Genomic DNA, 25133 nt, shown 5'->3' with positions numbered 1-25133 from the left:
CCAAAAGTGTTGCGTTTATATTTTTGTTGAGTAGAGTGTGAGGCACAAAAAACAAAAAATAAAACAGCACCACCTCAGGCACTTGATAGCAACAAAATCTCAAATTCAGCAGAATAATATATATTTATATATGTATATACACAAACAGTGGTCCATCTTTTATAGGACCATTAAATTTCATTGAGCACATCAGCTATATAAAGCATTTAATAGATTTTTTTTTACCAAGGTGTGGAGTTCAAACAGGCATTTGATATTGAAACCCTTCTAAGTCTTTTCTGAGCAATCCCTTCGTTGTGTGCAGGATGTCCAGTCAGGGCTGTTTTTCCAGTCCGATATCATTTTACTGTAGGGAAAACACTTGGATGGTCACGGATTTAAAGATACTGCGTTAAGTTTCTGTCACTGAGTACAACCAAACATTTTATTCCACTCATTATACATGTCAAGTTCCTTTTGTGATATGCTAGGCTGGAATTTGCAGAACACACCATCAAAGTCTTGGTAGGAGATAGGTCTCATCTGACTGGGGTGGATCGCTGATAAATCAGTACTGGGAATGCTGTGAAGAGGACCGACCACAGCCTCTTGACACAACTGGGCCATGTCCAGTCCTGAAAAACCCTCTGTCCTCTGAACCAATAGTGACATCTCTTTGTCACTAAGACAGTAGTTGTGCTGTGAAAGCAGTTGGCTGATTATCTGGTGTCTTGCTTTTCCATCTGGCAAAGGTATAAGCAGTCGTTTGGTAAAGTATCTCCGGAGAGATTCAGGTATCTCTTCAGGCTTGTTCGTGGAGCAGACCACAAGCACGTGGTCCTCAGCAGAGGTAAGAACACTGTCAAGCTGCATGAGAAGCTCTGCCTTGAGGCGATTCACTGGACTCTCCTCACTAAGTTGAGCTGACAGTAGCAGGTCCACTTCGCTGATAAATACAACTGCCGGTTGGCGACACCTGGCTACCAGGAAAGATCCCTGGATGATTTTGTCCCCTTCTGCCAGCCACTTGGTTACTAGAGAAGAGCTGCTCAGGTGGAAGAATGCAGCTCCCAGTTGGCTGGCCATGCAGCGGGCCAACAGAGTTCTGCCAGTTCCCTGAGGTCCAAACAAAAGGAGGCTCCGAGGTAATGTGGCAAGTCCACTAAACATGTCTGGCCTCAAAATTGGCCAGAGTATCTCTTCTTTGATGGCTGCTTTGGCCATGTCAAGACCAGCAATGTCACCCCAATCCACTGGAGGGCCTTGCTGAAGGATTTCCGCTGTGATCATTTCCACCAGGTTGGAATCACTGTTCTTCAGTTGTTCCTCTGCAGCATGAATGGTTGAGGTAGCTGTAACAATGTCAGGACCTGTGATGGAATGAGGGACATGCTGTCTGTGCTCTTCAGTTTGCTCGCTCATGATGGGAGAACCAAACTTGTTGTAGCCCTCGCCTGTTCTGATGTCACCTCCAGAGCTTTTGGTTGACCCATATGTTGGAGGAGTTGATGCCCGGCCAGAGAGCATGCTAAATTTTCTTGGCTGATCAGAAGATATTGGCTGCTTGGTTGTCTTAAATGTTAAAGAAGATGCCTCAGAGTTTCTGTCAAAGCCATTACCTCTGTTGGCATCTGAGACACTGCTGTCTGCTATTCTGTACATTGGGCTCTGTGAGGAGCGCTGTTGGTTGTAATTGAAATTACCATAGTTAGAGTCCATGTCTCCATGTCCAGTCATATAGAAAGCTTTTCGTTTTAATGAGTTGGATGTACTGCCATTTAACGGTGTTGGTGCAATTGGGGTATGATTAAGGGACTGGTAGGTGTAACCTGGCAGTGTAGAAGAAGGGAGCGGCGTTGGAGCTGCAATTCCAGATGGCAGATAAGAAGAAGGAGGGGGCGCTCCCCCAGGACTATAACCAGGGCCAACAGCAGTCTGAGCAGGATACCCTGTTGAAGAATAATTGTAGTTGGAAATGTTTGGAGACCCGGCATTGTAGCTGGGCACCAGGCTGGGGGGAGGTGGTGGCTGTAAGAGCCCAGCACTGTGCAAAGGAGATGGGTGTGGGGAGGGAAGGCCGGGGGTACTTTGACCACTATAACTAGAATGCAGGTAGGAGCCGTTGTAGCTGGTGGTATATTCCTGAGAGGGGAGACCCGAGTGGAGAGTCGTAGCTGTGTGACTCCCACAGTTACTGCTGGAATAGTTTGTCTCAGACAGACTGCTGGCCACCCCAGGAGAGCTGCCTATGCTAGCTGACACATCTGTAGGGGGTAGGGCAGCTGTCATTCCAGCTTTGCTCACAGATATAACATCTGGAACACAGTTCATTGGGTAAATCCCCTCCTGCCAGGACTCATTCTCTGTCTTCCGTCCATTCATGAGTCCGGTGGAGCTATCAGAGTAGGAACACAGCAGGGCTCTTTCATTTGGGCCCTCTAGGATCCCAGAGTACTTCTCCGCATATTTCTTAAGTAAATTAGAGGCAGTCAGTGCAGAAATGTCATCATTTGCCCAAGCATACTGGTACGTCCGCTGTAAGTGGCCCCGATAAGCCTCGACTTTATGTGCTGGTGAACGGGTGGTGGATGAGATGTCAAAGTGCTGTTCCGCCCATTGTGTGTGCTCTGGGGTCCACTGCATCTTTAGGCCTAGATATTCAACATAAAGCAAAAATATATCAAAATAAGCATTAGTCGTGCCAAAGAATCTGTAAGAAGAGTTAAATATTCTGCAGTATTCACATTTTAATACACAAATGTTTCAAAAATGATTGAGAAAGCCCTTTTTCTATCTTTGTGCCTACATCTCTTAGTGCCTTTATTTCTCTGTGACTTGTTGAGAGATACAGAGAGAGACACTAAGACAGAGAGCCACACTGAGACATATAGACACAAAGACCAAGTCAGAGACAAGGGGAGACAGAAAGACAAAGTAAGAGACAGAGAAACAAAGACAGACAGAGATACACAGAGACAGACAGTAAGACAGACTAAGAGACACATATACAAAGAAAGACAGAAACAGACAAGGAGTTACAGGAAGAGTCAGAGACTGAGAGAAAGACAAATAAAGAAACCAAGATAAACACAGACAGACAGACAGTAACCCCTTGGTCAGATCACCTTCAAGTGATAGAGGCAAAGCCACCAGTTGTCATTTATTTTCAATCAAAGTGGTGTTTTACAGCAACAAGAGACAAGCTAGGTGGGGCCAAAATAGACGAGAACTCTATTTTCTACCAATGATGAGCGATGCTACACCACGACTGCCAAGCCAAGTGAAGGCAGCGTAGCGACAGTGTGATATATGCTCATTGCTCGTTCGAAAAAAATAATCCAAGATGGCGGAATATGCTAAGAAACAGCTGTATTTCTCCATAAATCTAATATGCATATGTCGCGGACATGAACGAGCGAAGCTCGTCAGCATCTCACCATGTCATCTAGGTTCTTCAGACTTTATTTTGAGTAAATGCTTCAGGGGAGCATTAGCATGGCAAAAACCTTTCAGCTTCTCACCTTTTTAAGCATTTTTCTTTATTTGCCTCTCACATACTTGGAAAAGCTCCTCGCCATCTAACCATGTCCTTTAGGTCCTTCAGACTTTTTTTCAGTAGAATGGTTCTTGGGAGCAAATTGTAGCTTGGCAAATTGTAGCTGAACTTTTAGATCTTCTTTTTAAGAAAATCCTCCTCTACACCACTTGATTAGGAAGCTGGATTTTATATTTTTAATTAATTAATATCAAGTTGTAGAGATTTGCTTTCAGTTTGAGTTAAGGAAGATAATTTTAGAAAAAAAAATGTATTTGAAATGGAATAAACAGATTAAAATCTGTGAAATACCAAGTGTTCCAATACTTTTGAGAGCAATTGAGAAACATTGAGGAGCAGCATCTTACATCTCATATATAGTGCAGCAGATAAGAGAATATTTAGAGTGGAATCCTGCAAATGGTGATACAAACATCACATTCGGCACAAATAATCCATAGACAATGGACTCTTTAAAAAAACTGATTGGCCACTTGAATTTTCAATAGGCAGCCAGGTAGGGGTCAAGTGAAGAATTACACAGGGGTCTAAATCACTGATTAATATCACTTTGAGCAGAAGGAATCAGTTAATCAGTGAAATCACCTGGTGGAATCAGTGGTTGCAAAGAAAACCTGCACCCTCTTGGCCCTTTCTGGAACAAGTTGCCCACCCCTGGTCTAAATTAAAAGATGCTCCAATCATATAGGAAACTACACCACATTATTTGCCTGATCATAAAGATTCCAAAAAAGGTATAGTTTGGACTTTCTGTGACTGAATGTTATGGAGTTATGAGGTAAAAGCAGCAAGAATGTGACAAAGGTCAGTTTCAGTTTGTACAAGGGTCAAAAGTTAAAATTGCTCCATTAATTTAGCTCCAGCTGTATTTGTTCTGAATTTGATGCTTGTATTACCATTTGAAGGATTGTTTCAGTTATCTGCTGCACTAATAAGCCAACAGAGCATGAACCAGCTGGCAACCCGAATTAAAGGAGAAATGCTGCTTTTAACAACCTGGACCTCATTTCTGACATAAAATATGGTCGTTTACTCACCAATATAAGTTGGTGTGATTAAAAGTCCACAGTTCAAACGACGTGTTCACTTCAAATCTCAAACAAACATTTTTCTTCTTCTACTAAAGTGGATTAGAACTTTTTGTGGTACACAGCACAAACTACTGGACAGGAGGAACCTAGCAGTCAATGTGACTCACTGATTTGAAAATGCAGCTCTTTCAACCAGATGTGGTGCTGTGACATGTCAATCATCTGTGTCCAATCAGATTTTCAGGAGAGTCCAAACCCTGGTCTCCACTGTAGCTCCACCCATGCCAGGAAGTGTTTGACATTTGAACATTTCCTGTTTCACTGTGACTGATAAATTGGCACTTCCTGTTTGAGTGTGAGCTTATCACTGAGATCCTGCGAGATTCCATGGGATCTCGTCTGTCAATCCAGGAAGTGTTTGACATTTGAACATTTCCTGTTTTACTGTGGATTTGAAAATTGGCACTGTTTAGGATGCCCTGTATCATGAGTGATCTTTGTGCCGCTGTGTAACGCTTCGCTCATAATATGTTTAGCGCTTCTTCTCTTATATTTTGCAAAACTTAGAAATAAACACTTCTACATATAAGAATGTAGTTTTTGTAGCCAGATCATACCTCTGACGTGATTTGCAAGACATCTTGTGATTTGCAAGACATGAGCATTAGCGTCATACAAGTTGTAATGAAACAAATCGTTCAAAATTTGTTTCTGTCAAACAGTCAAGCACGGAGGAAAAGTCCATGACAGTGTCGGGTTTGCTCGTCCTTTTCATATGAACCCAGCAATAACCAATAACAGGTAGTAAGACAGAAGAATAGACAGGGATATAAAGACTGAAACAGAGACAGTAAGAGAGAGACAGAAATAAAACAGAGACAGATACACAACTAAACACTGACTGACAGAGAGACAGGAATACACAATAAGAAAGCATAGAGACAGAAGAAGAGAGACATGTAAAGACAGAAATGCAGACAGTAGAGACAGCAATCAAACAGAAATAAAGGCTGGCAGTATGGCAAAGGAGAAGACAGAGACACCGAGATAAATACAGACACACATAGAGACAGTAATAGTGAGGCAGAGGAAGAGAAAGAGATCTAAACACAGAGACAGTAAGTTAAACACAGATAGAACACACACACACATAGACCGGGTCAACTGCAAACTATATGTTGGTCATAGCAGCTGGGGAAGAAGCAAACATCTAAATTAATAGTAAGCTGCTGATTTCTGCTGTCAAGTCCAATAAATCCTGCTTGTAATATGACTATTGGAAGTACCATTTACAGAATTTATTAGTTTTACCATAGTTATACCATCTATATTATAATAGCCAAGTGGCCTCTGTGTGTGTGTGTGCTTGTGTATGGTTTTGGTCACGCAGAAACCAGGGAGAGCTGACTTTTGCTGTTTGGTGTGCTTATGTATTTTGGGTCAAGGATGAAATCTGTGAAAATGGAAAGTTGATAGGACAAATATTTTGGGAGAAATTAGCCACTTTAGCTAACCAGTAAACAATGGACATTGTGCTGCAATGTTGTTTGGAGTTTTTTAGTTTTAAATGTTGTTATTGTGGTTCATGTTAGTTTAACATTGTTGTTATTGTTATTGATTTTTTGTGTTTTGCAGTTCAGTTGGTTTAGTCAGTTTAGTTAAGTGTCATGTTGTTACTAGGAGTGAAAAGAGTATTGCTTTGGATGTCTTCCTCTTCCGTCTCTGTTTGTGTGTGTTTAAAAATTAAAAGCACCTGCTTGCAGCCAAATACACATCGAACCATACACACACACACACACACACACACACACACACACACACACACACACACACACACACACACACACACACACACACACACACACACACACACACACAGAGGCCACTTGGAATAATAATAATAATAATACATCCATTTTGAGGCAGTGTACACCCTTGGCAGGCTGCCAGTCTCCAAGGCTAACACATAAAGAGAGCCAAACCCAATCACACTCTCACTCACACTGATGGTCAATTTAAAGTTTCCAATTCACCAAATCTGCATGTCTGTGGAAGTGGGAGTAACCTGGAGCACCCGAATGGAACTCACACAAACATAAAATTAGCAGCAACCAATAATTTCATTGTTACTACAAATAATCTGAAGTACATTTTCACCAGTTCACTAATGCTTTTGTAGAAGCAGCCATATACACTATTCACTTGGTTTACTAAAAAATTACTTTACTCTTGAAACATCAACTTTTTTCTCGAGGTTTCAAATTTGTACTCAGAATCCTCCTCCTCTGATTTGCAATTAGTGTGTCCAAAATACTCATCACAGAAATCTACAAAACTGTTTTTCCAACAGATGAAAATGAAAAGTAAAGTACATAAGTGAAATGAATTAAGTCTGTCGGTATGCATCACAGAATATATCAACAGAATTGATTTCACTTTGATTTGGCTAAAATCTAAAATGATTTGCACTTCTAATTTATTGTTAGACAGAGTCTGATCGAAATGCAGTTTTTAGAATAAAATTTTTAGGTTTTATGTTTCCCCCCGTTTGTTTGACTATTGGGAATAGCCTGTTACCCACGTCTTTTTTTTTAAAAATCTTTACATAGGATTCATATTCAGATAGGCAAGAACTGATTCATTGTTCAAGGTCATATGTCAAACAGAAAAATCTTGGAAAATCGGAAAAATCCCTATACCATTGAAAGAATTTTCAAAAATTCATAACGCTGTCAAAAAGGATCAAATTTCTTTCATGTTTGACAGTGTTATGTAGGATGGGATCCTTTGACTGACACAGTTTTACCCGGATCTGATCCGGATTACAGATTTTGTGGCCATTCACATTTAACATTGAAAACTTTATTTAATGTAGACTTTACATTATTTAATAAAATGTGCCCCAGTCACTCTCATATTTGAAAGTGAGGTGCAGACTGGCACTGAAAAGCCCATTTGGTGTACATTTTGCATTATATCTCAATCAAAAGTGCCTCAATCACTCTCATTTTTTTCTGTTATAGATTTAACTTCACCACCGAAATTGGATGGAGGTTCCAATTGTATACCTTTTTTTTTTGTCTTCCAGTTATCATTCAGAAACCAAGTGCCAAAAAGCAATGACAAATTGCGCATAGCAGAGGTAACCAATGTTCTGTGAAAGTTATCTGAAAAAAATTCAGAAACTGAAGAAGTTGGAAAAAAAACCCTTACAACACCACAAAAACCTCTGATTCAAGTGCATGAACTAAATACACACGCCTGACATTTATCACATCTAATTTAGCTTATGAAAAGTCACTTCTAACAGGACTTTGATCTTGAAATTTTTTCCAAGGTAAAAATTTGTGGAATTGGAGCAGAGGTTTGCACTCTATGAGTGCAGTGCTCTAACTAAATCTTCAGCAGGTTGGTATAAGACAGAACCAAGACTAAATGTGCCTAATACCTATACATGATTGACACTAAATAAAAACCGATCGTAAATAATCAGCATGCAATTGGTTTGTTACTGCAGAAGAGTCAAATGAAGTGTTGCATGCCATGGATTCTTCTGTAACAGAAAGCCAGAGTTGACAAACCAAGATGATAACATCACTGTGGTACCAACTAGCTCTGATCACAACATTAGGATTTGTTAAGCCAGCTCACACAAAGAAAACCCGGTTATGTTGGCCTCGCTTCATAGTACAGCTCTCACATAAATCACTTAAGAAAAACCTGCAAGTTGTTCTTTAGGTATAGGTTGAAATAAAAAAGACGTAAGAAAAAAGAATAATAGATAATATAAATGAGAATTAGTTTTATTTTCTGCACTTATTTATTGGTATGTAAAACCGCAAACAGAAGGTATGATTGTCAGTGTGCGGATGTGAAAACCCAACACCTGGTTAGCGCAGTATAATCCACCCTCCACAGAGCAGAATGACACAGACACCGAGGGTCAGTCTATAATCCAACTCTCATGTGAGGCATTCTGAGACAGTTTCAAATCTGCTTGGACGAGTGCAGCAAAGCAATCTTCCTTGGCAGCGCTCTGTTGCTTTCATCACACAAACCCCTCAGCCCAGCATGAATTACATCCACATCAAGTCTCCCCACTGCTTCCTCACGCACACAACGGCGGAGGATGAGAAAGGAAAAAAAGAAAAAAAAAATCAGGCTTCATTTGTCTTTTTCTCTCCCCAGCCTCTCCCGGTCTGTGTGCGTGGCCTCAAGGGGGTGAATGACATAAATAATCAAGTTAAATCCGAAAGTCAATCTGCAAATCGAGGTTTTTACATATGCTGTCATATTTTAGTCTGCCTGGGATTATCAGTACTGCAGCTCAGAAGAATGCAAACTATTAGAGAGATTATAGTGCAGAACAATAAGAGATAATGTGCACGGCCCCCTACATCTTTCATCAACGTTAATCTGACCAACAGCTACAAGCAGATATGGGAGCAGAATCATGAATCAAAACTTTCCCGTCCTGATTTCTCTTCACTCATAAGGCACTGCAGTGTGATTTGTATTGCTTGGCAAGTTAAAGTGGTCGCACTGTGCAAAACCAGTTTGTATTGACTTTTTACAGTTAATAATGTCTGGGTTTCATGTTAAATGTCCTTAAAGTCAATGTGCCTGTGTCTGGCAATGAGACTCAATTCTTATTTCTATACTGTATCAATAAAGCCAAATTTTCTTTGTTAAAGGGGGTTTTATCTTTGTTTTTTGGTTTTCTAACCAGAAAACCAACAAAGATGAACCCTTTCTACAACTGCATGTAGAATTGTTGTGCTATAAGCAAAATTATGGCCTGAAGGGGCATCCTCTATGGTGGCCATGAAGTGCAAAACACAACAGCAAATTGCACAACACAACAGCAAAAGAGCAACGACAACAACATTAACCAAAACAGAAAAGGTAGGTACCTTTGGGCAACACGAATTGTCACTGATTGGACGGTGCAATTTGCTGTTGTGTTGTGCGATTTGCTGTTGTGTTGTGCGATTTGCTGTTGTGTTTTGCACTTCAGGGCCACCATACTATTCAGACTACTGTCACATATGGAACACAAATCAACATCCGGGGTCTGACTTTCTCTGAGACACACCCACTCAGCCTGTCAGCGAGAAATCGTGATTGTCATAGAATCACTCTTACAAACCTTGTAATCATTAAAACCCCACAACGTCCTGGTTAAAAGGCATATTTTCTTTTAATAATGCAGACAAATTATTAATTATAGCCAGAAACTGGAAAAACAGAAATGCTCATCGGGATTTAGAATTTCTGAGCAGGAGTGGTGGATAAGTGGTTAATGCGCTTTGTTTCGGTGCGGAAGGTTCCCAGTTCAAACCCCACCCCTACTACATTTCTCCATGTAATGTGGATTTGCACCAGGAAAAGCATCCGGCATAAAACTTGTGCCAATTCAACATGCAGATCCACCTCGGATCTGTAGCAGTGAAAACGAGGGAGCAGCTGAAGGGAGTTACATGTCTACAATTTCTGAACTGACCATGTGCACCAAAGGCTTCTTTTGTAAATAGAAAAACAGAGCACTTAGAAAAGTGATATTCATAGAAAAAAAATCACTTTATTCAACATGTCTCATTTATGATGTCACATAAAACCCTGTTGCTGTATCCATCTCTTACCCGAGTTCATCAAAAAAATTCATAAAATAAAATAAAATGTGAACTGTTGAATGACTCCGCAGAGTCACGTGACAAAAATTCTGTTAATCTTTGAATTTCAAGCTGAGGTGGACAGGAGAGCACGGAAACAGTGGAGAGTCATGTCAAGAGAGAAAAGCACAGAAAAAGATACATTTATAGTGCACACATTGCATGTGCAGTCTTCATTTCTTGTTTTTGTTCAATAATGGGGAACAATTTAATCGTTTTCCAGTATTTGTAAAATAAATGGCATTTATCTTTTTTTTTTTTTTTCTGGTTGTACACCATTTTTGTGTCATGTGCATGACTGTGCTGTTTCCATAGAGGTGCAGCACTTGCAGGTGGAATGAAATGGCCTCACAGTGAGTAAAAATGTAACAGGAGGAAAAAACAAACAAAAACAACAACGCAAAAACACATTGGAGTTCAGAGGCTTAAAGTAAGTCGGTGTCTCGTATCATTGATAAGCCTGTTATCTCCCCGTAGGATGTTTTCAGATGATCCAGAATTGACAGGAGGAACTGCAAACTGAACATTTTATTGGCTGTTTTGGTTATTTCTGATACATTTTAGGTCTAAACTTTTTTTATCAAGACCACTAATTTGTAGGTTTGCTGAACTGTTTTGGTACCAGCCAGAGCAGAGGTTTGAGTTTGCATCACTAACTAAAGAAAGCCTTTGGCACGATCCACAGCCACAAATTCCATGTCGTGTTTAATCCTGGTTTTAATTTCCCATTATGCCACCTGTTTGGTCTAGAATTTGCTCATGTACAGGACAAAATGTCTCTCCCTGTGGTTAATAGCCTTTTAGCTGGGAGTACAGGGCAGCATCAAGTACATAACTTATCCAATGCTGGAGTCAGACAAACGTGGATTTTTTTTTTTATAATTTTTGACAATTCATCCAGCATCCACTTACCAAATATAACTTGTCAGCTGATGCTCACAAAGGCAGTTACTAACTACTAACTACTAACCAGGGATGTAACTAATTTTTTTATTGTAAAAAAACAGTCTCTGTAAAAGGAGTAAACATTTGGAAAAACTGTCCCAAAAATATTAAATAATGCTGGACTTTAGTCTGCTTTAAAAGACATTATTAAAAACAATATAATTTCTCGTTATAATATGGAAAATTAAGTTTAGTGATTTTGTATTATCACTTTTGGATTGTGTGCTGTGCGCTATTATTGATTTTGTTGTGATGAGAAAATGAGAAATTTAAGTTGCCTGATTAATTTCAAATGTATGTGTTTTGCTCTATTTGTATTTGATCAGGTGAGACATTCCGGGGGGGGGGGGGGGGGGGGGGTGCATGCGCCACATGTACACGTGTTGGGGGGGAGAGTGGGGGGTGCACGAAACACATGCACACATGTTGTGGGGGGAGTTATGCCCCACAGCTTCACAGTCGTGGGGCACTTAGACAAATTTCACTGCCAGCTCGACAGTGATTGTCTGACTATCGTGTTAATAGCGCAAATGGCCACACATTTTCTAAGTGGTGTTAGATGTTAGTGTGTGTCACCCAGTGTTGTATAAAGTACCGGAAAATCACACTTAAGTAAAAGTACAGATACACATTAAAAAAATGACTTTGGTAGAAGTTCAAGTCACTGATTGAAATGCTACTCAAGTAAAAGTCTTAAAGTATCTAGTATTTATTGTACTTAAGTATGACAAGTAATGTACAACTAAATGTACTGAAGTATTGAAAGTAAAAGTACAAGTAAATGTTAATAATCAAAAACGGACTCATTTTTTTTTATAAAAGTTTATCTAGGCTTGTAAATGACTGGTAGTATTAGTCAAAATACTGAAAATTGTGCACATCACACAAAAACACTTCAGAAACAAGGTTTCAAAACCTAAACGAGAGTAGGCTACTCACTAGGTGTTCACAGGAAACAGGTATTTATTTCTATATGTATTTATTTATTTTCATTGTTACATGGTTTTATCTTTTTTGTTGTGTTTTGTTTCATTAGGTTTTTTTTTGTCTCTTTCTCTAAAATTGTATTGTAACATTATTAGTCTATTATTATTGACTATTATTGTCTATTATGTAGACTATTATTATTGTTGCTATAATATATGAATAAAAATAAATTTAAAAAATTACAATTTGACTCTTTTACGACAACGAACGCTGAGCCATTAATTGTACAGAAAACAAATCAACACAAACGTGCTGATGCAAACAGCTTAATGCTACCTTTAACATTGAAAATGCCATAGACATGCTAATGCGTTAGCATCGGTCCCGATTTTAAGTTATAAAATACATCTATCAACTGTTTCAGAAGACCATAACAGGTTGGTTTAACATAAAAATATTAAATATTACTCACAGTCATATGCTCTTCAGGGTTTCAGCAGGAAAAATTAGGATAAAGCTAAATAAAATCCATGAATCATAGATCGAAGCACCGCTTCGACCTGCGAATCACTGCTTCGATTTGTTCAAGGTTCAAAGCGACAAACACCCCCCAAGTGCGCAACTGTAAAAAAGTCTACCAGACATGCCTCATGACAAATTGGCCTGACTTTGTTGCAGTCACTAGTAATCAGTGGTGTCTCTGGGTGAAAACACGATTTTTTTCGCATGTGTTTGTGGGGTTTTTTTGTAACGAGTAACGGCATGGTGCATAGAAAATGTATCGGAGTAGAAGTATGCAATTAAGGTCGGAAATGTAGTGAAGGAAAAGTGAAAGTAAGCTGAATTAAAAAAAAACTCAAGCAAAGTCTCCCAAAACATACTTAAGTACAGTAGTGAAGTATTTTTACTTTGTTACTATACAACACTGGTGTCACCTGGAATTTGGCCGACACCTGCCGTGAGAGGGATCAATGGGCTCACACAGCATGCACTCTGTCTTTCAGCCGCTTGTGTGTGCAAATAGTTGTACGAGCCAGCTACGATTTTACACATTTTGCACATGACTCCTGCTTCATGCGCACGTTTTGCGCAAATCGACCAAATTCACACTATGTGTGAAGGGGCCCTAAAGGACATTAAAAAGGCAAGAAAAAGTTTGTTTTTCAATTGATCTGATGCATCAAAGTAAATCTGTAAATTAGATTATGAAAGTATTCACTGGTTTTGAGTTATTTTCTACACTATCTGGTCAAATGGACAAACTCACTTATCCTGTCTGTCCAAGACCTACACTGTTACCAGCACAGGCAACAAAACCTCAATGTGTGTGCGATGTTTTTGGCTACAAAGTATAACGTGTGATGTTAATGCGCCTGGTGACCTATAACTTACTGAAACTGTGTAATTTTTATTTTTGTATCGGAATCACAGGAGTAAACAGTTTGCATCCAGAAGCAACCGCAGAGCTTGTCTGGTAAAAACACGATGACTCCCTCCCAGCCGCTTCTCCACCCGCCACACTCGACACCAGCAGCTAATTAGCAGGATGATGCTGCACTAATTGTGTTAATTTACAAGGTTTTAGTTAAAGCCATTGGTGCTGTGGCTCACATGGCTGTTAACCATCCAAGTTAATGATTCTAAAAAAAAAAAAAACATAAGAAAAAAGCCTCAGCGGGTTTAAACATTGGAGGTTTACGAGTGTAACAATATCTATTCCCAAGCTGTTCAATCAAACGTCTTTTTTTCCAGTCTTACTGAGCAAATGGCCTTTTCTTTTTCCTTTTTTTGCCCCTACATGAAATATGAGTTTTGGGCAAAAGCAAGTGTGTTGTCTGCCAAAAATCCAGCCATTCTGTTCACAGAATCACAGCGTTTACTGACACGGCAGCACCAGTTTGTTATCAGAATAATGGTGTGTGTAAAAAAACGTAGAGTTCATTAGCGCACAAGGCACATTTAGTCAATAAGAGAACAGCTTATTGAATGAGGTTCTTCTGTTTCTGTTAATCCTCTTTGAACAATGTGCCACTTTGGACAAAATAAGCGCAGCTCGCAGAGTGTACCTTAGATCTCCGAGGATGGAGATAATACAGCCGTCTAATTACTCGCCACATACTGCCGCTTTATATGGAGGAAGTTACTGTTTAGGGTGGAGGGCGTGAAAAAAAAAGCAAAGACTTCCACCATTTAAGGCTTTGAGCGGCAGGTTAAATAAACACAGTATAAGCATATCTGTATAACAGCAAAATGATTCATGAAGATAAATGTGAAGCGTGCAGTTTGAAAGCAAATCGGGTGTTAAATATTTTCGATTAAACAGAGGTTATGGAAAAGACGATAAAAGTATCCCAGGGGACATTTTGCACTCACGCACTTATATATAGACACACAAATAGAAAACACAATTAGGTGCAAATGCTCCCACACATGATACATTAGCAGAATGATGTAGTACTTTGGTAACGCGCTGTCCTTTAACGTATGTGCATGAAAATTCAAATAGAACATCCACAAGTTCCTTTTTTCCATCATTGCAATAGATAATTATGGAGCCAATGTTTAGAGGTGAGGATGCGCTTAAAGCTACAGTGTGTGGGATTTAGGGAAGTTTATTAGTAGAAATGTAACATAGGATTTTTAACCAATCGGTTAATTCGTGTATAATTAGTGGTCAAACTGGTGGACATTGTGGACAATGCCAGTCACCCTCTGCACACCATCATTAGCAACTAGAGGAGCCTCTTCAGCCACAGGCTGCTCCTTCCCAAGTACAGGACCAACAGACTGAAAAACACCTTTGTCCCTCAGGTCATCATTGTACAACTCCTCAATCGGGGGGAGGTGTAACAGGAAGACAGGGAACGGGAAGGAGAGGAACAGTAATAACCAGTTTGCAAATTGTCACTTTCACTTGTGACACTCCAACCTGGTCTCACGGCAAGTCATGATTCAGCAGCGCGGAATATACATTAATCTATTGGTTCGTGATATTGTGACGAAAAGCACCTCATTTTCATCACAACAGCACAAATTCATTCAAATTAATTCCGTGATGGCTGCATGAAATTAAAAGTGGGTTATGGTTAAGGTTAGGGTCGGGGGTAGGAGTAGGGTTAGGAATAGTGAGTTAAAAAAAACCCGCCATGAAAATTTGACTCATTTCATCACAGGAGCACGAAAAAAAAAGAAAGAAAGTGAGACTGGGCTGGATACTCTGTGTGCTTCTTACCCTGTGTGCTGCTATGGTGCTGGAACCTCCATTTCCCTGATGGAGTCTTCCCAAGGAGTTCTTTCTAATCTAATTTAATTACCTGCACCAATAAGACAAAGTGTTTCCATCATCTTAAAATGAGTCATCTGTCATCTTGATGCAGTAGCCCAAAAGGGACATGCTTACTCAGTCTATTCTATTTTGGTGCATGAAGTGAAGACTACAGAAAAAAAAAGAGGAGGAATCAGTGGTTATTCTGCTACACACTGTCTACTGATTGCTAGTGCAGGCTAACAGGTTTGAGAACCCTAGATTTTAGTGAAATAGAGGATTATACATATTTCTTGTCACATGAGAAGACAAGGAAGAAAGAAAGAAAAAAACATGAAGGAGAAAAGAAAATTATGACTGGTGATGTGATATGCAATCTGCACCCTCACCACTAGATGGCAGGAGATCATACACACTGTAGCTTTAGATTCAGCTGATCAGTCACTTAAAAAATAGCTCTTCTGACACTAAAGTTGTTACAATTTCCCACATCTACATTATTCTCTCTCTGAAGAAATAAATAAAAAAAAAAAACATGTTTTATCTACCATTTACAGTTAAATATTATTAGGGTTTCATATCGAACATCCTTATGGTCTCACAATTCTATGACTCCAGACATAAATGTTCCCTGATTAAAACAAAATACACTCTCGATAACAGCTCCCTTTTGCGCAGTACGACACACCCACTGATTCATCTTGGACTCTATTATATGTCCACATGGTCTTTGGGACTGGGACTGAATGGGGCGTGGCCATTATCATCACCTTTCTTTTTAAAGCCACAAACAAAGAAACAGACCATTTCTTAGAGAATCTTAGGGCTGATTTTAGGATTTATCACCTCAGAGTCTGTGAGGCATTTTTGGAAATAAGCTTAAATAAATCTTTTGCAGACACCTGTGACCTATTTAAGCTGGCTGAAAATGTGTGATGTCGTTTTTGTCCTACTTTTCTCCGATTTCTTTATTTGTCTGATGTCTCTGTCAAATTGAGATTTTGCATGAGAACATATGTCTTTTTTTTTTTTTTAAGCATAACAAGTGTGATTAAATCACACACACGCCATGCTCCTAATTTACTTGGAATTTTACAATACCGCGTTTGACACACAATTTCATTAAAGGTGCTCAGGTGGATGCAAAATGCATTTGACAAGCGATGGCGCGTCGCTCTGCTGTGTTATGGTGTTTAATTTCTGATTTGGTGATCATCATCGATGACACAGAGATGCTGACCTTTTTGGGAACTATTAATCTTGGTAGCCTGGGCTGTTTTAAGCAAACAAGAGCAGGCCTCTGCTCTGTCCATCCAATTTCCCAGCGCGTAAATTGGACCGCCGCTTGCACAATTCTCTATTCATTACTGTGGTGCTGAAAGGAAGCACAGAGGTGGCAGAGCGGTTTTCCTTTTCCCTTGTAGTGTGCACACACACACATTTGTGTGTGTGTGTCCCAGAAAGAAAGAGAGCGCAAAATGCCTTCCAGGAGGATTCCCGAGCAAAAAGAGCCGGACTTTCCCTCCCCCTTATTCACTTTTGGGGGAGGGGACGGTGGGAGGTTGGAAGCAGAGAGGTGCAAAGCTGTCGTAATTGAAACGTGGCCTAATCAAACTCATTACCATTTTCACCAATTTGCACCACCAAAGATGCTTATTAGGTAACTGTGTTTAATAAGCTGCTCTTTGGGAAACTAACTGTAATGAGCTCTTTAAAGTCAGACTTGAACGTGATTATGCACTGGAAGTGTTTTTGCAGAGCCAAAGCAGGCCGCCGCATTTAGTCATGTACAATGTCATAATTAAGCAGCGCAAACTCTGCACTTCACACCAAACAATAGTCCCCTCTGAGGCAGTCGACGCACTGAAAAGTATTTATAATTACTGATCATTACAACCCGAGGATTTTCATCGCCAGACATAAACATAATTATGAGAGCGTTCGCTTTTATTCTGCACACGCAAAGCGCTCGACTTGACAAGCGTGCAAATATTTCAGACAGACGGTAATTACATTTATAAATAAAAGCAAGCTCATATTCATATTCAAATTGATTGGACATATTCTGAGTAGGGGGTGGGCTAAAATATTCAAATACAACGTGAGGCAGTAATGAGGACGGCTGCAGAATCTCATTCATCTCACATATCAAGTTAAGACTGTTTAAACTTAATTTAGAGCTCCATGTGGCAGTAATTCCAGTCTTTAGATGGCAGGGTGCTATTTAACCCCTCATTTAGAAAAGATATGCTTTCAGTCACTGTCTTTTCCAGGGCTGCTGCCCATACATTTCACAGCCTGACCACCGCGGGAGCAAATTACTGCACCGCGCTGTGCACGTCCCCCCGATCCATTCATTCAAAACAGTGGAAACATGAATCTGTAGAACAAGTATGTTTGAAAGGCATAAATGCACATTTAAAGACTTAACTGATTTTTTTGGGGGGGAGGGGGTGGCAGGTCAGTGGAGGTGGTGGCAGTGGCAGACTGGAATAGCCATTCCTCCATTCCTAGAACACTATATATATATATATATATGAGGTCTGTGATAAAAGTAACGGACCTTATTATTTTTTTCAAAAACCATATGGATTTGAATCACGTGTGATTACATCAGACATGCTTGAACCCTCGTGGGCATGCGAGAGTTTTTTCACGCCTCTCAGTTACGTCATTCGCCTGTGGGCAGTCTTTGAGTGAGGAGTCGTCCACCCTCTCGTAGTTTTTTCATTGTTTAGGAATGGCTCAGAGACTGCTGCTTTGTTTGATCAAAATTTTTTCAAAACTGTAAGGCACAACTGAGTGGACACCATAAATTCGATAAATTCAGCTGGTTTTCGGTAAAAATTTTAACGGCTGATGAGAGATTTTGGTCTGGTAGTGTCGCTTTAAGGACGGCCCACGGTGCCTGACGGCGATCTGCGCTTCGAGGCGGCAGCGTCTCGCCGTTTCAAGTTGAAAACTTCCACATTTCAGACTCTGTTGACCCAGGAAGTCGTCAGAGAACAGAGAACTTTCAGAAGTCGGCATGAGGAGTTTATTCGGACATTCCATTGTTAACGGACATTTTGTAATGAAAGAACGTGTGGGCAGAGTCGCATGTCGGGCTGGACCCGACCGCAGGGGGTCACGACAGGAAAAACACCTCCGTTGGAAACCTTAACGGGCAAGTTGGAACATGCCCAAGCTGTTAAACAATTTCTCAGTTACTCACTTGTTGAAAGCCATCAAAAGCCGCCTGAATTTTACAAATGGTTTTCAACACAGAGGTGTTTTTCCTGTCGCGGCGCACACAGATTTGCCAAGTCGTCACGGAAACGACTCGGCGAATTTGCGCGCACGTCTTTCATTAAAAAATGTCCTTAAACAGTGGAATGTCCGCATAAAGTCCTCATGCCGGCCTCTTCTGAATCTTCTCTGTTCTCTCACGACATCCTGGGTGAATTAAGCCTTAAATTAAGATGTTTTCAGCTCGAAACAGGCCGACGACAGCGCCTGGAAACACTGCGCGACGTCCCGCTCCGTGGGAAGTCCTTACACCGACAGAAACACCCCATAATCTCTCATCAGCCGTTAAAGTTTTCACCGAAAACCAGCTTAATTTCTCGAATAGTGTCCACTCGGATATTCCTCACAGGTCCAGAAAAAATGTTGATAAAGCAACGCGTGCCGTCCGCAGCGGCTATTCAGACAAAGAGATTCCGACGGGCGGGGTGGAGCACTCTTCACTCAAGGCCTGCCCACAGGCGAATGACATCACCAACATGCGTGAAAAAACTCACGCATGTGCACGAGGGTTCAAGCATGTCTGATGTAAAAACATATGAATCAAATCCATTTATTTTTTGAAAAAAATAAAAAGGACCGCTTTTTTCATCACAGACCTCGTATATATATATATATATATATATATATATATATATATATAAAATTATATTATTTATATTGTGTATTTGTATTTATATTTATATTTGAAAACTTTTTCTTTTTTCACTTTTGATACTCTGTGTGCTTCTTACCCTGTGTGCTGCTATGCTGCTGGAACATCAATTTCCCTGAGGGAGTCTTCCCAAGGGATCAATAAATTTCTGTCTAATCTAATCTAATTTTAAAATGTGCTACACAATTTTAAATCATTCAACTAAATTAAATAGATTTTAAATTAAATATATATTTTAATGACCACTGGTGGCCCACCAACAGTACCTTTGTGGCCCACCAGGAGGTCGAGACCTACTGTTTGAGAATCAGAGGTCAAGAGGTTAGAGGTGCACTATGGTCCAGTTCCCCCCAGGGTGCTTTACACAACAGCATGCAGATGTTGGTGTGTGTGTGAATGGGTGAATGTGATATGTCATTCTAAAAGCACTTTGAGTGTCTGCACTGGATGGAAAAGCGCTGCAAGGGAGTTTGAGATGGTGAAAGTGATGTCATTTCTATGCATGCGTAAGACACTGGACGTCTACTTAACAGCCGAGTGTGCTGTAGCTGCTAGCATTTGGATCGTAACAGCATCATCCCTCACTTGTAATGGATCAAATTATGTCTGATGTTTTAACATATGTGATGCCGTTAGTCGCTGAAGCCCTGCAAAAATACCTCACCAAGTTGAGGTGCAGTAAGCAACTAAATGTTTTCCTGATCTGTACAAAATTCTAACGGAGAAATGGAGCATAGACCTGACAAACGGATCGAGTTTAGAATAGGGGCAAGTCTACACACATCTGATCATGAGTCTGGCTTTTTTTTTCATGGCAAAAAACGGCAAGTGGCAACGAAAAAAGGAAAAAGCTAGAAGGCAGCTGGTGTGCCCAACGAGTCGATCGCGGTTGATCACCAGCTGAGTTCTAATCGATCACATGACACTGGACAGTGTTGCTATAACGTATTGATGCAGAAGGTGGCAGCACTGCACCAATAAGGATGCCGGCTGCCGCCATAAAAGAAGAAGACTGCTCTTCTTCTTCTTCTTCTATGGTGCAGGATGCAGAGGATAAAAAAATTAAAACGAGAAAAAACATTTTTGAAGCAACATTACAGCTTAAAGAGCCAAAATAAGTTACACTGTGGACAAAAACGGTATGTAAACAGTTCAAAGTCAGTATCTGTATTCATTTATTTTTCATGCATTTGTTTGTACAGTCACTTGCCCAGTTCCGCTGTTCTGTCCAGATGAGGTGCCACACACCTCATCTGGACAGACTTATCTGTCCAGATGAGGTGCGTCGTTGAGATGAGGTTCCTCGCATAACTGCACATGTGTGCACTGAAAAAAATTACTTGACAAAGTTTTGATGGGCAAGTAAATGTATAAATTGTTCATCCGAACGTAGTAATGTATAAAATGTACTCACTATAAAACGATAAGTATTTTTAACCTGGAGTTATTTTATTTCGACAGGCAAAATATACATATACATACATTTATGCTCCTAACGTAAAATACAGAAAATGTTTTACTTACTAGGCTATAAATACACTGAATACATTCATTCATTCATTCATTCATCTTCTACCGCTTAGTCCAATTAAGGGTCGCGGGGGGCTGGAGCCTATCCCAGCAGTCATAGGGTGCGAGGCGGGGTACACCCAGAACAGGACGCCAGTCTGTCGCAGGGCCACAAATAGACAAACAAACACAGACACACCCACACACACCTATGGACAATTTTTTAAAGATGCCAATCCACCTAACCCGCATGTCTTTGGATGTGGGAGGAAACCGGAGCACCCGGAGGAAACCCACGCAAACACGGGGAGAACATGCAAACTCCACACAGAAAGGCCACGGGAATTGAACCCACAACCTTCTCGCTGTGAGGCAACAGTGCTAACCACTAAGCCACCGTGCTGCCCACACTGAATACAGTTAATAAAAAAAACTTTGACGGAAAAAAAGAAAAAAAACAAAACAAAATGCGCATGCGCAGTTGCATGTCGAGCGAGTTACATCATCTCCACATGTGCAGTTGCGCGAGGCACCTCATCTCAACGGGTGACGTCTTCAAGTCCGGGGTAGAGCAATGTGCACATGGACAGTAGCGCGACGCACCTCATCTCGACAGGACACACTCTGTGCCAGAAGTCCCACTAAGGTAGGGAACAACTTTTCCAACTTTAATTAGGCATTGTGTAATTTGGTTTGTTTGTTGTTGTATTGTTATGGGTCAGTCCTAGGCCTACTTGTTTCTTCTTTATTCTTTGCACCACACACATTTACTTCAGTAATGCATTATTATTGTTCAAACTTTATTTTGTGCCAGGAAATTGTGTTATTATATCGGTGCACAATAAATTGCGGCTACACTATGGCTTTTGATGTGGCTTGGTAGCTCTCGATACACTGTCAATTTTAAAAGTATATCTCAGTTCAAAAAGGTTGGGCACCCCTGGCGTACAGCATGTGATTTAAATGTTAAATTTTGTTTTTTGGCTACATCTGCCATCTGTACAAATGAAATTAATAATATGAAAGGACAACATCTATGATAGAAAACATATCTTTGATGACGCGATCACAACACACACACACACACACACACACACACACACACACACACACACACACACACACACACACACACACACACACACACACACACACACACACACACACACACACACACACCTTCATCATCAGCTGGTTCCCATTGTTTTCCCATGACGAGGTCCCACCTGTTGATTGCACTTAATCACTGTTTTCTCTTCACAATATCCTTTGGAATTCTGTAAAACTACAAGCCCACATCAAAAGCCATAGTGTAGCTGCACTTTATTGTGCACCAATATAATAACACAATTTCCTGGCACAAAAATAAAGTTTGAACAATAATAATGCATTACTGAAGTAAATATGTGTGGTGCAAAGAATAAAGCAGAAACAAGTAGGCCTAGGACTGACCCGTAACAACACAACAACAAAGAAACCAGTGAGTCACCTGGGATGTGCATCATACACGATGGCACAGTGATCTAGCTCTGATGTGGCTCCATCAGATCTCTGCTTGTGCACAAAGTGTTCAACCTCTTCATCAATGGAAAATGACATTTTGTGATTTAGCACCAGTGCTTGCTATGTAATTTTGTTGTGTTTAGAACAGAAAAAAAATTGCTGTATATATACAGAATAAAAGTAATATCCATTTTGAAATAATTATTTACTGTATATACAGTCAGAAATTATGCTTCAGAGGTGCCGGAGATTACAGGAAAATAGTGCATAAATCCATAAAGTTGAGCCGAAACAAAGAGTACCTCAATGCATTATTAACATGTGTGTTGGATACACGACAAACTGACCAACAATGAGCTCTGATAGCTGTAACTTTACCGCTGATCTCGTGTCCATTCACAGCTCATGGAACTGCTTCCCATCAGACAGAAGGCGATTCAAGCCTAGATTTCACAAATCTTCTTTTTAACAATGTCTAGGTCTGTGCTGCTCCAACATAAACTTATGACTGCTGAAGTAACAGACGGACACTATTGCATGTGTGGTTTCTCTGAATCACAGCCAATGAAGCTTGTCCTACAGAGTTGTCATCTGTGGCTTTGTGGCATCTTTATTATTTTGGAAGTTTTCTTGTATCACGTCCGTCAGGGAAACAACACACAAACTGTGGATTTCATGTTATAGCTTTACAATCGCATAAAATCTATGTTATAATAGCCAAGTGGCCTCTGTGGGCGTATATGGCTTTAATCATGCAGAAGCCAGGGAGAGCTGGCATTTGCCGTTTGGTATGTGTGTGTATTTTGGGTCAAGGGTAAACGCTGCAAAAATATAAAGTTGATGGGACAAATATTTTTGGAAAAATGATCAGTTTTAGCTAACCAGTAAACAATGGACATTGTGTTACAATGAACCATGGGAATTTTGGGTTTTAGCGTTTTAAATGTTGTTATTGTGTTTCATGTAAGCTTAACAATTGTGTTAGTGTTATTGATTTAAGGTGTTTTTGGAGTTCAATTGTTTAGTCACTTTAGTTAAGTGTCATGTTGCCGTTACCATGAGTGAAAAGTGTATTATGTTTGATGTCTTCCGCCACCATCTCTGTTTATACCTGTCAAAAAATGGAAGCACCTGCTTGCGGCAGAATGTGGAGAAGACAAAATAAGGATGAATGCCGCCAAAATGAAACATTAATAGGACTAATATTTTTGGAGAAGCTACGGATATTAGTTAACAACATTGAACAGTGGATGTTGCTAAAAACATTCTGGACTCACACACCATTCGAGCAGGGGGCAGTAAATCATCTTTATATTAAAAGTGTGAGTGTGTGTGTGTGTGTGTGTGTGCGTGCATGATTTTATTTAGTAAGTTCAATGAAAGTACATAATATAATTGTAAATACGTTAAAATACATGGATGACACAAGAAAATGAAAACACTTATTTCTTTTGTGGTCCATTTAATAATCAAATGACAAAATAGAAATAATAATAAAATAAAAAAAAACATTACTAGAAAGGAACCTATGTTTACTCACAAAAATACAACCTATATACATCAGCATACTACCATACAACCTCACTTCTGTAGTGAGTGTCCATTCAAGGAATTGTCTTCACTTCTGGTTTGACATCATTTTAAACACCAGAGATAGGGGCTTGTGTCAAATGCAAAATCTCACTTAAGAAGAAGTGCATCCTGTATAGCCCTAATGGTGCAAGTGCCTGTCCTCAGATTCTGCAGCACACAGTAGCAACCAGCTGTTCTTTATGAGACTGCAAAGTATAGAGTGGTGAAACCACAAAACAACCAAACTTAATATAAAATTAAAAATGGTGCCGAATATTGGCAATGTTTTCTTGAAAGGCATGAGCATAAGACAAAGCAACATGGTAAATTCAATATCTGCTCCTGCAACCCTGACACTTCATAGTAATTACTGCCCGTGCACTACTTTATTCCTGTTCTCAAAATAATGGCAACATAGCCATTATTGATGCATCAGAAATTAATCCTCAATGCAGAATACACCTCTTGGCCTGTTTTGATTGTTGCTATGGTGAGCACAACCATATTCACTTTTGATACACTCAGATTTTCAAACTCAATTTTTTTTAAAGCTATTTCACTGAAGAGAAAGTGACAACATTTAATAGAATCAAAAATATTTGCTGGCACAGAGCAGTCAATGGTGTGCATAATTCATTAGGAATGTAATGAGAAGATTTAAATGATAATTTGTAGTTTTAACTGTTTAAAAGCTCACTTTAGATTCTAAATGTTAAAGCTACAATGTGTAGGATTTAAAGGTATTTATTAGGTGAAACAGAATAGAGCATTCTTAACCATTTATTCATTAGTGTATAATTTACCTGCAACAATGAACTGACGTGTTTTCACAAGCTCAGAATGAGCCCTTCATATGAACATGGGAGAGCACCCCCTCATGGAGGCCACCATGTTGCAACCCTGTGTTAATGCAGTTGCCCCAAAAAACACCTAATTTTTTGTTTTGCATTTTTCCGCATGACTTAAGACTGAAGAAAGAAAATGTGAAGGCAGACAAAATCATGACCAGTGAGAGTGTGTTACAATGTGCAACCTCACCACTAGATGGCAATAAATTCCACACATTGTGACTTTAAACAGCCTATGTTATATCAGATATATAACATAGTTCCTGCAGACAGTATGCTATGTGCTCGTGATATTGACGATAATGACCATAATTATTGATGAATGGTTGCATCGTAATAGATGTGACATCCAGACAGTTTTATAACTTCTCTGCTGACATGATTTT

At 39.9% G+C, this 25133-nt stretch overlaps 1 protein-coding gene across 2 annotated transcripts in view; it reads right to left on the bottom strand.

The window, feature by feature from the left end:
• Window positions 1-322: 322 nt before the first annotated feature.
• The window catches only part of fign (fidgetin), a 118979-nt gene continuing 94168 nt past the window's right edge, over window positions 323-25133 (bottom strand). For both annotated transcript variants that reach the window (XM_034186330.1, XM_034186329.1), the window contains exon 3: window positions 323-2630. In XM_034186330.1, the coding sequence (XP_034042221.1) occupies window positions 403-2630 (2228 nt within the window). In that variant the 3' untranslated portion in view covers window positions 323-402. The remainder of the gene's footprint in view (window positions 2631-25133) is intronic.

The sequence above is a fragment of the Thalassophryne amazonica genome, chromosome 14 (genome assembly GCF_902500255.1).
Source record: "Thalassophryne amazonica chromosome 14, fThaAma1.1, whole genome shotgun sequence".
Lineage (NCBI taxonomy): Eukaryota > Metazoa > Chordata > Actinopteri > Batrachoidiformes > Batrachoididae > Thalassophryne > Thalassophryne amazonica.
This window is presented reverse-complemented; position numbering and strand designations above follow the sequence as displayed.